Source organism: Bos grunniens, chromosome 3 (genome assembly GCF_055505025.1).
Source record: "Bos grunniens cultivar Pamir isolate PY7600 chromosome 3, Bosgru_T2T1.0, whole genome shotgun sequence".
NCBI classification, from domain to species: Eukaryota; Metazoa; Chordata; class Mammalia; order Artiodactyla; family Bovidae; genus Bos; species Bos grunniens.
Window position 1 is genome coordinate 110596504 of NC_141167.1, and position 16485 is coordinate 110612988.

A 16485-nucleotide genomic window follows, 5' to 3' on the forward strand; every position below is an offset into this window, starting at 1 on the left:
AACCAGTACAATATTGTAAAGTAATTAGCCTCCAATTAAAATGAATTAATTAATTTTTAAAAAGTTATATTTGTTTTGCTGTTGTTTGCAATTTTTAGTTGATTTTTATTTATTATTTATCTTGAGGGTTTTTTTTTTTTTTTGGTATGTGTGTCTGTTGTGCACTTAATATTTTCATAACATGAAAAAAATAAAACCTAGAAATGAATAATGGCACTTCCTTATATTGTGCTCCCGTAGTGCTTGGGTGCCTTATTGTAAACAATTCTCAAGAACTATCAATATAATATCTTTGACATGCAATATTCCCATAGAGAAAAGAAAAATCTTATTCCATATTGGATCTGCTCCTTTCACTTTAACTTTGTATTCTATTGCTTTTGCTACAAATTAATCACCAAAGGGATGTTACCTACTAGCTTAAATTATATAAAATGGCCCATCGCTGGGAGCCCTGCCTTCCCTGTAACAAGCATTAAGTTAAAATACCTTTGTTCAGCTCACAGGAAACTTCCTGACAAGGCCCACCTGCAAATCACTGAAGGAAGGAAGAAATTAACACAGTGTAGAACAAGGAATTTACCCCCCTCCCCTTTTAGTAAAAGAAACCTGATTCTAGCTCAGGCGAGATGGTTCTTTGGGACACAAGTGCATCATCTTCTCATTCTGCTGACTTTGTGAATAAAGTCTCTATTCCTGCACCAGCTTCTCTCAAATTGGCCTATTGTATAGTGGAGATTCCCAGGTGGCTCAGTGGGTAAAGAATCTGCCTGCAGTCGGAGATGCTGATTCAATCTGTTGTTTGGGAAGATCTCCTTGAGGAAAGCATAGTAATCCACTCCTGTATTCTCGCCAGGAGGATCCCATGGACAGATGAACTTGGCGGACTCCAGTCCATAGGGTCACAAAGAGTCATACATGAATGAAGCGACTGAGCACAAGCATAGTGAACAGTACTAGCTTGGACTCAGATTAACAGTTTATGAAGGTTTTTTTGAGTAGTAAAAAGCAGTTTTAGTATCAATATTGACAAACAAAGATGTGGGAGGAATCAACTGACTGATATTAATTTAAAAGACTGCTAAAGCCAGATTTCAGATTCTCTCAAGTATTTACTCTATTTTTATTTACTGAGTACCTGTTATATGGTGGAAGAAACAAAGATAAACATTTTTTTCTGCTTTAAAATATTGAATCTACTGTGCATTTTCCCAAACTTCTCACCCAGACAAGAATAGTGGTTTTTTTTTTTTATTAAATAAATGATGCTAATAGCTATACAGTCTTTCTTTTTCTTTAGTTCCCTTCCTTACATATCTTTAAATTAAAGTATCTTATATCTAATTTAATTAATATAACAATACAGTAAATAATGACTTCATCTCTTCCTACAATGAATTAATAGGACTTGGACTGGAACCCACCTCCACCTTAAAAAATGGAACACTGAAAACAATGTGCAAAACGTCAGTTTTCAGACACTGGGCAGCAGGCAGCGTAAGATGTGGTCCTTGACAGAAGAGAGATGATTTCTCTACCTTACAACCTGTGAGCAGTTTCCAGGGTGCATAGCACAGAATATGGACCCCAATAGCAGACCCTAGAGGAAATTGACTCTAGTTTAAAAAATGCTGAGAATGATGTTTCTGGTGGAGAGTCCAAAAGAGAAAAGAACAGTCTCTGATTGACTGATTTAGCTAGAGGTACTTATTTTAGTCATGTAGAAAAGTAGCCGTGTCTGGGCATTAAGTTGAAGGTAAATAATTTCACAGAACACAATAAATATTACTCTGTGATTATGATGTGGTGAGAAAATTTTTTATTTTAAAATGTTTAAATACTAAAGTTAGAAGTTTAGTTACCCCAGTTTTTGGCAGAGGGGGAATCCAAAGAGTGCCAGCGAATCTAACTGAATTAAGACAGAGATTGGAGTTCAGAGAGGATGAAAGGGCTTTTTACAAAACAGAGACTAGAGAGGAGTTAGCACACAGAAAGAGCTCTACATATCTAAAAAAAGTCTTTGACTTCAAGCCTTTGGCATAGTACTGACAAACACATCTATGAGAAGAAACTACCACTTATTGAAGGAGGGAAAAAACTACTGTAAGCAGTACACCACACTATTCCTAGAGCTCACAAAAGAAGAGTTTGTGTTCCCAGCAGCCAGAGTAGACTTTGTAGGCTACACAGCACAAGGTAGAATCCTAAGAATATTTACCCAGTAGTTGGAATAAATCAGTACTAGCCTGAAGGCTGTTTTGACACAACTTAAAAACTTTAAGCAAAGGCTTAAAATTATCTAACTGATCTTAAATAGAACAACATTGAGCCAGAACAATATATGTGTGTGTTAGTTGCTCAGTCGTGTCCAACTCTTTGCAACCCCTTGGACTGTAGCCCACCCAGCTCCCCTGTCCATGGGATTCTCCAGTCAAGAATACTGGAGTGGGTTGCCAATTCCTCCTCCAGGGGATCTTCTGAACCCAAGGATCAAACCCAGGTCTCCTGTATTGCGGGTAGATGCTTTACCATCTGAGCCACCAACGAAGCCCAAAACAAACATGAGCATGATTCACTGGCCAAGAATCAAACCCCGTTCTCCCAAATGGGAGGTGAGAATTCTACCACTGAATCACCAATGCCCCCATAACAATATATGATCATACTTAATAAAACAAAATTTAGTAGTAAAACAATGAAATCTAATTTCTGATATCTAATAAAAAGATACTAGACATTCAAAGATGTGGAAGGAATATAATCCATAAGCAGGAGATATATTATTAAATAGAAACAGATGCAGATTATTTCATTGGCAAAAATTACCAAATATTTAAGGGGAAAATAATATCAATTCTATACACTCATTCTTATGGACTGAAAGTTAATGTCCCCTCAAAATTTGTATGTTGCAACTTCAACCTGCAGTGTGACTCTATTTGGAGATAGGACCATTGTACAGAAAATTAAGGTTAAATGTGGCTGTGTTCTCTTTCTCCACCATGTGCACACACAAAAAGAGGTGCCTACCTACTACATGCCAGAGCAAATCCTCACGGGAACTGAATGGCTTGCACCTAATTAGATTCTGTACTTCAAAACTGTGAGAATATAAGCTGCTTACTGAAAGACACTTTTAAGAAAATAAAAGGCAAGCCACCAAGTGCAAGAACATATTAGCAAAACAAATCTGACAAATAATTGCAACAGTGTATAAGAAGAATTTTTAAAGCTTAGATCTTTCTGACCCAGGGATTGAACACTGCTCTCCTGGAAGGCAGGCAAATTCTTTACTGTCTTGAGTTCCCAGGGAAGTCCTAGTAATAAGATAAAAACTCTAATTAAAAACTGGATAAAATATTTGATTAGACACTCTGAGGGAGAGAGCAGATTAACCACAATGGCATGTCAGACTCTCTCGCCCCACGTTTTGCAAAGAATGAGTATGTAACAGCTGAGATCTCTTGTAGCAGTGTGCATGCACATGATGAAGTACTCATTTGGTCACCAGCTACTTTGTGAGGAATGCCTGTATGAGCTTCACCACGAAAGCCCTGGCTGCTCCTGTATTTGGAGAAGGAAATGGCAACCCACTGCTGTATTGGGGCTACATTGGAGCGACACAATGGTTACATTATATGAGGTTATGCTTAGGCTCTGTTATGGTTATGTTGTGGCTGCTGCTATGGTCGCTGCATCAGCCAGAAGAGAGACTGTGTTATGGCTGCTGTGCCAGCCAGGAGAGAGTGAATGTCTGCAGTTCCTATGGCTCCTTAAATCTCTTTCCAGCTTCTTAGTTTGTGCCTTGCCTACCCTGGTTCAGTGAACAGTACGAACAGTGTGAACAGCAAGACAATTGGCTTCACGAACAGGAAAAGCAATACACACTCCCACAAAGAAGTTTTATAAATTTCAAGAAAGTAAATGAAAAAATGCTCATCATTAGGGCAATGCAAGATAAAACCAATGAGATACCAAAAATCACATCAGAAGTTTAATATTTCTAACAATTGACAAGGTCATAAATCAACAGGAAGTCTCATAAATTGCTTATAGGAATGTAAAACATTTCAGCTACTTTGGAAAATTTGACAACTGTTTCACAAATTTAAGCAAAAACATCATACTACTTGGTAACAACGCCACGTGTGCGTGCATGACAAGTTGCTTCAATTGTGTCTGACTCTGTGTGACCCTATGGACTGTAGCCTGCCAAGCTCTTTTGTCCATGGGACTCTCCAGGCAAGAATACTGGAGTGGGTTGCAATTTCCTCTTCCAGGGGATCTTCCGACCTGGGATCGAACCTGCATCTCTTACATATTCTGTAATAGCAGGCAGTTGCTTTCTTTCTTTCTTTCTTTTTTTTTTTTGTGAGCTTATTTCTTTTTTTTTTAATTTTTTTTTACTTTCCATTTATTTATTTATTTATTTTTGTATGTAAACAAAGGTTTTTATTTTTTTATTTTATTTTTTTTAAATTTTATTTTATTTCTAAACTTTACATAATTGTATTAGTTTTGCCAAATATCAAAATGAATCCACCACAGATATACACGTGTTCCCCATCCTGAACCCTCCTCCCTCCCCGTACCACTACCACCACCTGGGAAGCCCAATGATGCCAAACAACCCTCATATCCTGAAGAGAAATTAAAGTTTTATATTAATTTAAAAAAACCCTTATTTTAATCATAAACATTCTTAGAAGATTTATTAATAAAATCCCTAAACTAGAAATAGACTAAATGTCCATCAGTTTGTTCAATGTCCATATAGCAAATTGTGTTATATCCATACAATGAAATAGCACCCAGCAATTCCATAAAACTTATATATAATTATAATTATTAAATAACTATAATCTATAATTATGATAATCATTTCATATAACTGATATATATTATAATTATATACATATATAAAATATTTGATATACATATATATAATATTTGTATTATATATTATATATATATATATATATATATATATAAAAGATGCTTACTCCTTGGAAGGAAAGTTATGACCAACCTAGAATGCATATTCAAAAGCAGAGACATTACTTTGCCAACAAAGTTTCATCTAGTCAAGGCTATGGTTTATCCTGTGGTCATGTATGGATGTGAGAGTTGGATTGTGAAGAAGGCTGAGCGCCAAAGAATTGATGCTTTTGAACTGTGGTGTTGGAGAAGACTCTTGAGAGTCCCTTGGACTGCAAGGAGATCCAACCAGTCCATTCTGAAGGAGATCAGCCCTGGGATTTCTTTGGAAGGAATGATGCTAAAGCTGAAACTCCAGTACTTTGGCCACCTCATGCAAAGAGTTGATTCATTGGAAAAGACTCTGATGCTGGGAGGGATTGGGGGCAGGAGGAGAAGAGGACGACAGAGGATGAGATGGCTGTATGGCATCACTGACTCGATGGACTTGAGTCTGAGTGAACTCCGGGAGTTGGTGATGGACAGGGAGGCCTCACGTGCTGTGATTCATGGGGTCGCAAAGAGTCAGACATGACTGAGCGACTGATCTGATCTGATCTGATCTGGTAATTACATAGAAGAATCATAAAGGCAATATGATAAGTGAAAATAGCCTGACTCAGAAGAGTACCTATTATATGATTTCATTTAAAAGAATTCCTAGAAAAGGCAAAGCTAAAGTGATAAAAACCATGTCAGCTGCCAGTAGCTAGGTCTAGGATATGGATAAGAAACTTAATTTAAAAGGACACAAGGAAACTTTTCAAGATGGTGTAAATGTTCTATATGGTGACTGTTGTTGTTTCACAATTATATACTTTTATAAAATTCATTGAACAACACACTTGAAAAAGGTGAAATTTATTAATGGTATCATACTTTACACAAGTGAATTTGAAAAAAACTAATTGTAATAGAAGAAATGAAAAGTAATTGGCCATAAAATCTATGCTTAAGGACATACAGAAAAGCTGTGCTTTTAATGTTTAACATAATGATATTTCTAAATTTTCACTTGGGCTTTCACAATGCCACTCATTGGTTTTGAACATTTTTAAAAAATATAAATGAGTCAATTAAGATGAAATGGTAACTTAGATGAACACATGCCAATGTTTTCTGTGGAAAAATAGGGCTGAGAGAAAATGAGGAGGGTATGAGACAAAGGGACATAGAGAAAGACAGAGAAAAGAGGCAAGAAATCTACAAATCTATAAAAGGAAAGAGGGACTAAAAAGAGTGGATTTATAAGGGAAGAAAACAAAGATAGGTGAAAATGACAATGTAGAATAGACACAATCAGAATGGGATGAAGGAGGAACTGGAAGGCTCATAAATTAAAAATGTATTCACAATTCCCATCTTCATCTCCTGATTTCAAACATGTATATATTCAATTATACTTTCAACAAATATCTATGAAGCACCTACTATGTGTTGGATACAGCTGAATGTACAGATGATACATTAATAAATTAAACAAAAATCTCTCCTTTTAATTAATATTTTAGTGGGAGAGAAAAAATCTATTTTCATAATTTTGGGAAAGTATTTAAAACTTCTCTACTGACCTAGAAGGAGAGGCTATTTCTTGGGGCTATCCCTCGAGCCATGTATGTGCATGTGCACACACACACACACACACACACACACACACACAAAGGAGATCAGTGTTAAGGTACTAAAGGTTGATAAATAACCAAAGGCAGGAATGTGGGAAGAACTATGTGGGAATCATCTGCTGATTCATTCATGAAGGGATTCTACACATTAATTAATCACAGCCCCATCTTCCCTGGGTTCACTGCTTTTGCAAAGTATGGTCTTCCTGAGGGCTGCCTTAACTTCACGGTTTCTCAGGCAGTAAATGATAGGGTTGAGGAGTGGGACAATGACAGTGTAGAGCACAGACACCATTTTGTTGGAATTATAGGCATACATAAGCTTAGGGCGGGCATAAGTGAAAAGGGTGGTGGAATAGAAGAGAATTACAACTGCTAGGTGAGAAGCACAGGTGGAAAATGCCTTGTGGCGTCCCTGAGAAGAAGGGATCCTGAGAACGGTGGTGAGAATGGTGGTGTAAGATGCCACTACTACACAAAGGGGAACAGCAATGACCATGAGGGCCAAGAAGAAATCCACTAGTTCAGCTTGTGAGGAGTCCTCACAGGAAATATTGAGGAGTGGGGAAATATCACAAAAGTAGTGATTGATACGAGGTGTGCCACAGTAGTAAAGTCGGGCTATGAAAACTATCTTAATCATGGCAGTCATGAGTCCACAGAACCAGCATCCTGCAGCCAGTGTACCACAAAGCTGGTTGGTCATGATGAGTGGGTACCGTAGTGGGTTACAAATGGCTACATAGCGGTCAAAGGCCATTGCAGCAAGGAGGATGTACTCAGTGCAGACAAAGGTCACAAAGAAGTAAAGCTGAGTCATGCAACCATTGAAGGAAATTGTCTTGTCATGACTGAGGAAGTCTATCTGCATCTTGGGGCTGATTACTGTGACATACCACATCTCCAGGAAAGAGAGGTTGCTCAGAAAGAAGTACATGGGCTTGTGCAACTTTCCATCACTATAAATGACGAGGATGATTAAAAAGTTCTCTACAAGTGTCAGAAGGTAAATTGCCAGGAAAACAAAGAAGAGGAGTAGCTGGAAGGCTGACCGTGTTGGAAATCCCAGAAGAACAAAATGTGTTGTCACTGTATGGTTATCTACTTCCAGAACCTTGGTAATCATAACTGACTGTGAACATAGACAAAATCAGTTCCTTCCATGTCCCAAGCACCAACCTACAGTTTTTGACTGTAGAGCCCGCTGCCTGGAAACTCATCACAGTAGAAGCTCTCTGGCCTTTATATCTTTACTTTCTTCCAAATTATGATTAGAGAACCAAAACTTTTCAGCCAAAATGTACTTTCATGAGTTCATGCTTTATTATTCTTTTTTTTCAAATTAATCTGAGAATGCATCCAACGTCACACAGAAGTGGAGTCTGAACCTCCTAACTCTCAGCTTTATCCTTTCCCAATACATCACTTAGATGTATTGGGAGGATGTTAGACATAGGAGAGTGGCCTTTATACTAACCTTTAAGCAACACATTTTCATCTACTGAATATGGAAAGAAGGTGGAGGGCTCATTTACTCATTTTCCATATATAATTGTGTAAGTTGTTATCTGTAAAACAGATAGATGCCTCCTATTTCTTGACCTATTTAACTGTGCTGTAAAGCTTGAGTGAAATGATATTTGATCAAATACACAGGATTCATAGCCAATTCAATATGAATATGCACTGGCTTCTCAGAGAACAAAATTGAATTGATAGTTTAAAAGGTAATGTGGAGAAAAAAACACTCCTACACTACTGGTGGGAATATAAACTGATATAGCCATTATGGAGAACATTGAGGAGATTCCTTAAAAAAAACTAGAAATAAATCTACCATATGACCCGGCAACCCCACTACTCTGCATATACCCTGAGAAAACCACAATTATAAAAGACACATGTACCTCAGTGTTCCCTGCATCACTATTTACAGTATCCAGGACATGAAAACAACATAAATGTCCATCTACAGATGAATGAATAAAGAAGATGTGGTACATGCATACAATGGAATATTACTCAACCATAAAGAAGAATGAATTTGAGTCAATGGTAGTGAGGTAGATGAACCTAGAATCTGTTATACAGAGTGAAGTCAGAAAGAGAAAAACAAATGTCACATATTAATACATGTACATGGAATCTAGAAAAAATGGTACTGATAAACCTACTTTCAAGGAAGGAATGGAGATACAGATGTAGAGAATAGATTTGAGGACCCATTGGGGAAAGGAGAGGGTGGGATGAATGAAAAAAGTAGCATTGATTATTATTTGCAAAGAGTCGGACACGACTGAGCGACTGATCTGATCTGATCTGATGAGTTAAATAGATAGCTAGCAAGATGTTGCCATATAACACAGGGAACCCAGTCTGGCACTCTGTGATGATGTAGAGGAGTGGGATGGGGGAGGGGAGAGAGGTTCAGGAGAAAGGGGCTATATGTATAATTATGGTGATTCATATTGTACAGCAGAAGCCTGTACAACAGAACATTTACAACTGAACATTGTAAAGCAATTTTCCTTCAATTAAAAAACAAATTTTAAAAGAGGTAAAAGAGGTAATATTTCCCTTGATACAATTCATTGTATAGGGTGATATCTTAGAAGTATGAAAAAAGTAGATTTAAATCCCACTTTGTCCCCACTTTAGTTAGGAGAAGATATTACATAACTTTTAGAATATTATTTCTTTTATTTCTAAGGAGTTACGTTACATTTTGTGAACATCTAATGAGTTCTAGAGTTTAAATTAAGTTCCTATAGATGTTTGCTGTTATCATTTTAGGATTCACCACTAACCTCCCCAAAACCCTTCTAAAAAACCAACAAAGATCTTAATGGTAGCTGCTGCTAAGTCGTCTCAGTCGTGTCCGACTCTGTGAGCCCCCATAGAGGGCAGCCCACTAGGCTCCTCTGTCCCTGGGATTCTCCAGGCAAGAATACTGGAGTGGGTTGCCATTTCCTTCTCCAATGCATAAAAGTGAAAAGTGAAAGTGAAGTCGCTCAGTCATGCCCGACTCTTAGCGACCCCATGGACTGGAGCTTACAAGGCTCCTCCATCAATGGGATTTTCCAAGCAAGAGTACAGGAGTGGGGTGCCATTGCCTTCTCCGCTTAATGGTAGAGACCACTGTTAATAATAAAGATGGAGGAGACTGTAAGACCTTTTCAAAGGCATTAAAGAACTCATAACTTGTTTGAAAGCAATATCCAAAAAATGAAGTAATGAGCTGCCTTTTACCGTTAGTGACCCTTCTGCATTCCTGACCAGTCATTCAGCAAAACCTATGGCCTTCTTGACTGAGTTGAGAGCCATTCTAAAAACTGCTAGAGACTGGATGCCTTACCTTTTCCAATCTTTCTCTGTGTCTTACTGCTTGATTCTTCTTTTCTGTTCTTATCCAGAGCCAGTCACTCTTATTCTCTGTGTATCTCAACAATCTTGCTTTTGTTTACATAAAGATGGGGGACAGTAGAGAAGGTTATTTATTTATTTTCCTGAGGAAACAATCATGGAGTAAAAGAGATAGAAAGCTACTGCCCACCCCATTCATTTCCCTCGTCCTACTTAGATCTCAGCTTTAGGATCCCGAAGAAAGGCAGATGAGTCAACTCAATTATCCATGTTTGGAGAGGAAAATGGGCTTCCCAGGTAGTGCTGCTGGTAAAGAAGCTACCTGCCAATGAAGGAGATGTAAGAGACACAGGTTTGATTCCTGGGTCTGGAAGATCCCTGGAAAAGGGCATGGCAATCCACCCCCGTATTCTTGTCTGGAGAATCCCATGAACTGTAGAAGCCTGGTGGGCTACAGTCCATAGGGCCTCAAAGAGTCGGACACTACTGAAGTGACTTGGCACACATGCAAAAGAGGAAAATAGACGCTGTTAACCAAAAAGGTGAGCAATTTATAATAGTGCAAATTTAACAATTTTGTCTTCTGTTGGAATATGGACACACACACATGCACACACACGCACACACTTAACACAAAACTTGGCCTTGCTCACTAGTCTAGGATTCACTAGGTAGTTGGACAGTGGAAATTATAAATAAGGCAAGATCTATGAATTCTCCCTCGTTGTAAGTTATTTTTTCTTCAGAGCATTAAACTGTACCTTTGAGACGCTAATACACTGCCAGATGTGCCAAGAGCACAGCTTTAAGTTGTACCTCTGAAAACAGTTTTAAAGAAAACTTGTCTGAGAAATAAAACTTTAGAGTGTGGAGAATCAAATTGTCAGGATAAGAGCCAAGAGCTAGGTGAAGATTCCAGCATCTTGGAACTCAAACACATTTGGTAACAGTAGATCTGTTCCTTGGAGCCCACCCTCCACTATCCATGTGGACTTAGCTCATAGAATTATAATAGTTTAAAACCAATTGAATTTTAGTTCAACTTCTTGTTTTGTTCATGTAGTAGAAGTGAATCTCAGAGTGCTTAAATGATTTTGTGAATGTCAAGCAACTATAAAATGGCAAAGTAGCAATTTATTGATAAAATTTCAGCCTTGGCAAAATGGTTATCTAACAAACTCTGTTCAGTTTAATTTCTTCTATGGACCAATAATCTAAGCATAAGTGAGGCACTTCATCTTACATCTTAGCTTGCTTTGAACAGAATTCTAAAAGTTAATGTAAATCTTACAATCATAATGTTTTTTCAAAAAACTGTGTTTCACAAGAACAGAGTTCGAAGCACAGGATCATATTGCTGCAGGGAACCTCATAGATCAAATGATTTTGTTGTTGTTTAGTCACTAAATCGTGTCTGACTCTTTTGTGACCCCATGGACTGTAGCGCACCAAGCTCCTCTGTCCATGGGACTTCCTAGGCAAGAATACTGAAGTGGGTTGCCGTTTCCTTCTCCAGGGGATCTTCCTGACCCAGGGATTAAGCCAGCGTCTTTTGCATTGGCAGGTGGATTCTTTACCACTGAGTCACCAGGGAAGCCCTAAATGATTTTAGTCCTTGCTAATTTTGTAAGTATTAACCTAACTTTTGCCTGATCCTCTCTAGGAGCAGAAAATAGTGTCTAAAATACAGCCATACTTTAAAAAAAGAAACCACCGATTGGGAGATATAGGGCCTTCTCCAAGGGAACATAGTGGTGCCACATCCATGGATTCTGCTTCTGCTTTCTGAAGCTTCAAAGAATAAGTCTCATTTCTTTCTGCAAGGATAGCTTTCATGCTCTGAAAACAGCTATCAGCTCTGTTAACCTCAATCCCCACCCCAAACCCACTAATGTCTCATGTTCCCTTGTTTTTCTTTTTCTAGACTAAACCATTCAAAAAAAATTTTTTTTGTTTCATCTGGTTGCTATTCCCTCTGAAGTTTGTGATCATCCTTCCTGAATAACTCCAGTTAAACTGGGACATTTAATGAGAAGAAATGTCAGAAAACTATGAACAATAGCACAATATTTAAGGCTTAACTTCATTCTGAAAACAGTCATTAGGAACAGCTTTATCTCATTAAGCCTGCCAGCAAAGAAGATCAGGAGGCTCTGATTTCTAAAGGAGGATGTAAATAAGTCTTCCTAAAAGGTAATAGGTTATCAGTGCAGTGGTCATGCTGGGATGGGAAGGAAATTGCTGTTGTCTGGGGAGAAATAGATGCCTAAGACTAGAAGTGAGGGGCAAGGGAGAAAGCTTGTACAGTCAAAGCACTCCCAGAAGTAGAGGCATTTGAAGTTGTCATGCCAGCTCTGTGGAGATGGATCTGACCAAACAGGATGCCCCAAATCTCCAGAGTGGGACACAGGTAGAGAGATGTGGCAGGATAATCATTTGTGTTCAACCTAACAATTATTGCAGGGAGATGAGAAAAAGATATAGGTTGGGCAGAGGCCAACATACTAGTCTTGGACCCTCAGTGACAAGACATTTTCTAAAAGAGAGAAACACAATTTTACTCCTTCAAATCAGTTTTAAAAGGATGTAATTCTAGTCCATCTCCCTTTTCCCAGAATCTCTTAGGAACAAATATGCTTCAGGTCTATGTGCATCGCAATTCCCAAGTTTGTAGCAGGGCAAGATAATTATCTATGATTCAGTGACCCTTCTGCACCTCTCAATATCTGAGTTGATTTGAAAACTTCAATGGAAAAAATCTGGGTGTCATATCCCTGACCCCATACACCCTTTATAACTTTTCAAAACCATGGCTTCTATTTTGAACTAATTTTTATTCCCATCTAGTGAGATTTAGAATAATGATTGAATTTCTGTATGTCTCATTTGAACATGATAATCTTTGTAGTTTATCTCAAGATCCCAATTTGAGAATAACTGTGACCATATGATGAATTTTGTGAACAGTCAACACGATGGAAATGGAAATTTACCTTCTTCCTGTTATGGTACTACGAAGAGAAGTGAAATCTTCTTTATCTTCTAAGGATTTAAGTTATCAAAACTGCAAACACTGTCACACTCACCAGCTCCTCTCGTATTTAACATAAAAACACACATACATATTTACATACCTCTATTCCAACTACTGCTCCTCATATACATATATTTATCTGTGTACTCTTATACATGACAGTTTTCTCTCTTTCTGTCTCAAATCAGAATATACCTGGACCCTGCACATTGCAAGGCATAGTTTGGGGCTAATGCATTAAACTGAAATGTCTTCAGGAGGGCAATTTTTAGAGAATCAGGCATTTTGCATCTACAGTGTGTTCTTCAGTAGTAGACGTGATAATCTATATTACACAATATCCCTGAATTGCTAACATTTTTCATACATCATAATACACATAGGTGCTAAAGAAATCTTTGTTGATTTGAAATTTATATAGGAACATAGTTTATGCCCCAATTATACACTGTTGCTATACTACTAATTATAGACTCAAAGATGGCAAACTGTTTTTAAAAAATCAATCAGCTGAACGCTCCAAAGAATCAATGATTTAAATAAAAATGATTTTCATATACCCTCTGCTTCCCTTCATAATAACGAATAATTAAAAGCTGGCCAAATTTTCCTTTTGGAATTATCTGAGTTTTTTTCAACTCACTATTTTATCAGTGATGAAACTTATGACTTTTCCAAGCCTCATTCAGGAATGGTCAGCTTGCATGGAGAAGAGAGAAATCATGTAGACCAGGAGGAGGAAGGTACCATCCCTGAGCCTAGAGAGTTGCTGGCAAATCTGGTGTGTCTCTGCTCAGCATGAAGAAGGGACAGAATAGATCTATTTGTGCTTTTACCTGTTTCTAAGCTACTGAAAAAAAGAACTCCCTTCCACACACAGAGGGCTTCCCAACAGGCACAGACCTCAGGAAAGTATTTGGCTTTTCTAGGGCTCAAGGGGATACTTGGGGAATGTTAAGGGAAGAGCTGGCAAGTTAAGTGGAGTCTGGAGGAACAAGAGAGACCTTTGAGTGGCTTAAAGCACACTGCCTTTCTTTTTAACAGACTCTGGGGAAGAGAAATGTGGGGAAAGTGTGTGTGTGTGTGTGTGTGTGTATCTGTGTGTGTGTGTGTGTCCTCCTCTATTTCTGGGGAATGGTCTCACAAATAATAAGATTCTTCTGGGGATGATAGTGCGTATAACCCAAATCATTCAACATAACATAAGATTGATATTCATCCATTCTTATGTGGAGACCCAAGTATATGAACAAACACACACATAAAAATTCCAAATACACGAAGATACTGTGTACACAAATATCAACTCCATACAATGACATGATTCTCATGCATTAGTAACTTAGTAGATATAACAGAAAGTATTATATTTGTATAAAGTCTGTATTTTCTAAATGGAATAAGGATACCTGTATGTTTACTCTTACTATCTGTAAATAGTACACATTCAGAAGCTATAATGTAAGGGTATTCAGAGAACATAGAAAGTAATAAGATTATATAGAAAGTACACTGGGATAGAAATTAGAAAATTACCTCTTTAGATGTACAGAATTGAATATGCTGTACATGGGTTACAATACCTGCACCCCAGAGATGATTGGTTAGTCAGAGAACTACAGACCCAAGAGTAGGGCAGAAAGTTAACAGTATCTGTGGGGATTTGATATACCTTACTATGAAGAATGTTGACTAGTGAAGAAGCCTATGATTTTCTGGAGTTAGGATAGATGAGGAGCAGTCAAGATAAAACAACCTTCCCAAATACATAATTAGGATATTTATTAAAGTGACAAAATTCCTTTAAGAAAGAGAAAAATCTTCAGATTACAATGATCCTTGTTCTTATTTGGTATTTATTTATTTAGTAAATATTTATTGAGGATCTTTAAGTTTTAAGAACTATTCTGGTTATGTGGATCAGCAGTCTTTCAAATAGTTTACTGCAATAGTTTTACTCAGCACTTGGCATTTAATGATCTTAGAATTATTGTGATCATTATATGAATTAATATATGTAAGGAGTTTCAAACAGCACCTGCCATGTAATAAGTAACATAAATTCATGATCTTGCTTGTGAGTATTTGTATCATTCTTAGCAAATTGATAGTATTCAAAATGTTAAGTAATACAAGTTCCAATATCCTTTGTAATATGCTTTCATGGGAACATAAGAAATTTGGGTATTTTTGGAATTTCTTAAATATTTGAATGAAATAATGAAGCTGTTTATAATTAAGTGACTCATGAATTAACTGGCTTCTTCAGGGGTTGTCTCATCTTTCTAATCTTCATTTTAAGCTAGTGGTAGAACTCACTGTATATTACTTCTTAAAAAAAACTTCTATTCATTTAATTGACAAAATTTAGTGAAAGGTAGACTGAGTTTTTAAAAAATAAATTAAAAATCTATTTTAAAAATCCCTGGATTTTAAAGAGTTCTCAAAGGTAGAGACATTGTCCAGTTCCTAATACATGTTTGATGCTTAGTAAGCACCTAAAACTCTGTTGAGTTTGGGAAGAGTGATATGTCCATTTTATTTATATGCCATAATAAATGTACAACATCAATACAGAGGAAAAAGAGAAAACAGCAAAGGACCTGGTTGACTATATACTATTATGGCAAGATTTATTGATAAAAGTACAATTACATTTTTTAATTATCTGAGAATTTAAAAAAACAAAAAGAAAAAACTTTGTAGCTACTATTGTGAATTTAGAACTGATTAAAAAAGAAAAATATGTATTTTTTCATTATAATTATTTATAGTCATTCCTTGGGGCTTGTGCTTCCCAAGTGGCACAGTGGTAAAGAATCTTCCTGCCAAAGCAGGAGAGGCAAGAGATTTAGGTTCGACCCCTGTGTCAGGAAGATCCCCTGGAAGAGGAAATGGCAACTCACTCCAGCATTCTTGCCTGGGAAATTCCATGTCCGGCAGCTATAGTCCATGGGGTCCCAAAGAGTTGGACACAACTGAGCAGCTAACACTATTCCTTGGTGCAAAAAAAAAAAAAAAATTGTAGTTAGAGCTTTGAATACTCAAAGTAAAAATAGAATTTTCAGTTTGCTCTTTATTGTCTCCTGTTCTAGAAAAGAAAAAAAAAATAGTGATACTGAAAAAAATTGATAGAAATTATACCTTGAATTGAATGAGAAAAAGGACAGAGCTTATATACTATAATGTGTCTGACTCTGGAGAAATATTCAAGATAAACAGGTATTCAGCTTTAGTAAGAAAAAATAGAGTAATTTTTAAATGAATAAGTTAAAGTTTACTGGGGGAGTATTTTTCCTCATATTTTATAATAGTTTCTGAAAATTATACATTTTCTATTTCCTCTTTTAAGTTATAATTTTTTGAGGCAGATAATCAGATTTTGTGCTTCTATGGAGACCCACTCCAGTACTCTTGCCTGGAAAATTCCATGGACTGAGGAGCCTGGTAGGCTACAGTCCATGGGGTCACAAAGAGTCGAACACGACT

At 37.1% G+C, this 16485-nt stretch overlaps 1 protein-coding gene across 1 annotated transcript; it reads right to left on the minus strand.

The window, feature by feature from the left end:
* Nucleotides 1-6747: 6747 nt before the first annotated feature.
* Nucleotides 6748-7725, minus strand: OR6Y1 (olfactory receptor family 6 subfamily Y member 1). Its single transcript, XM_086394107.1, has one exon. The coding sequence runs from the start codon at nucleotides 7723-7725 to the stop codon at nucleotides 6748-6750; it is 978 nt and encodes a 325-aa protein (XP_086250233.1).
* Between the last annotated feature and the right edge of the window lie 8760 nt (nucleotides 7726-16485).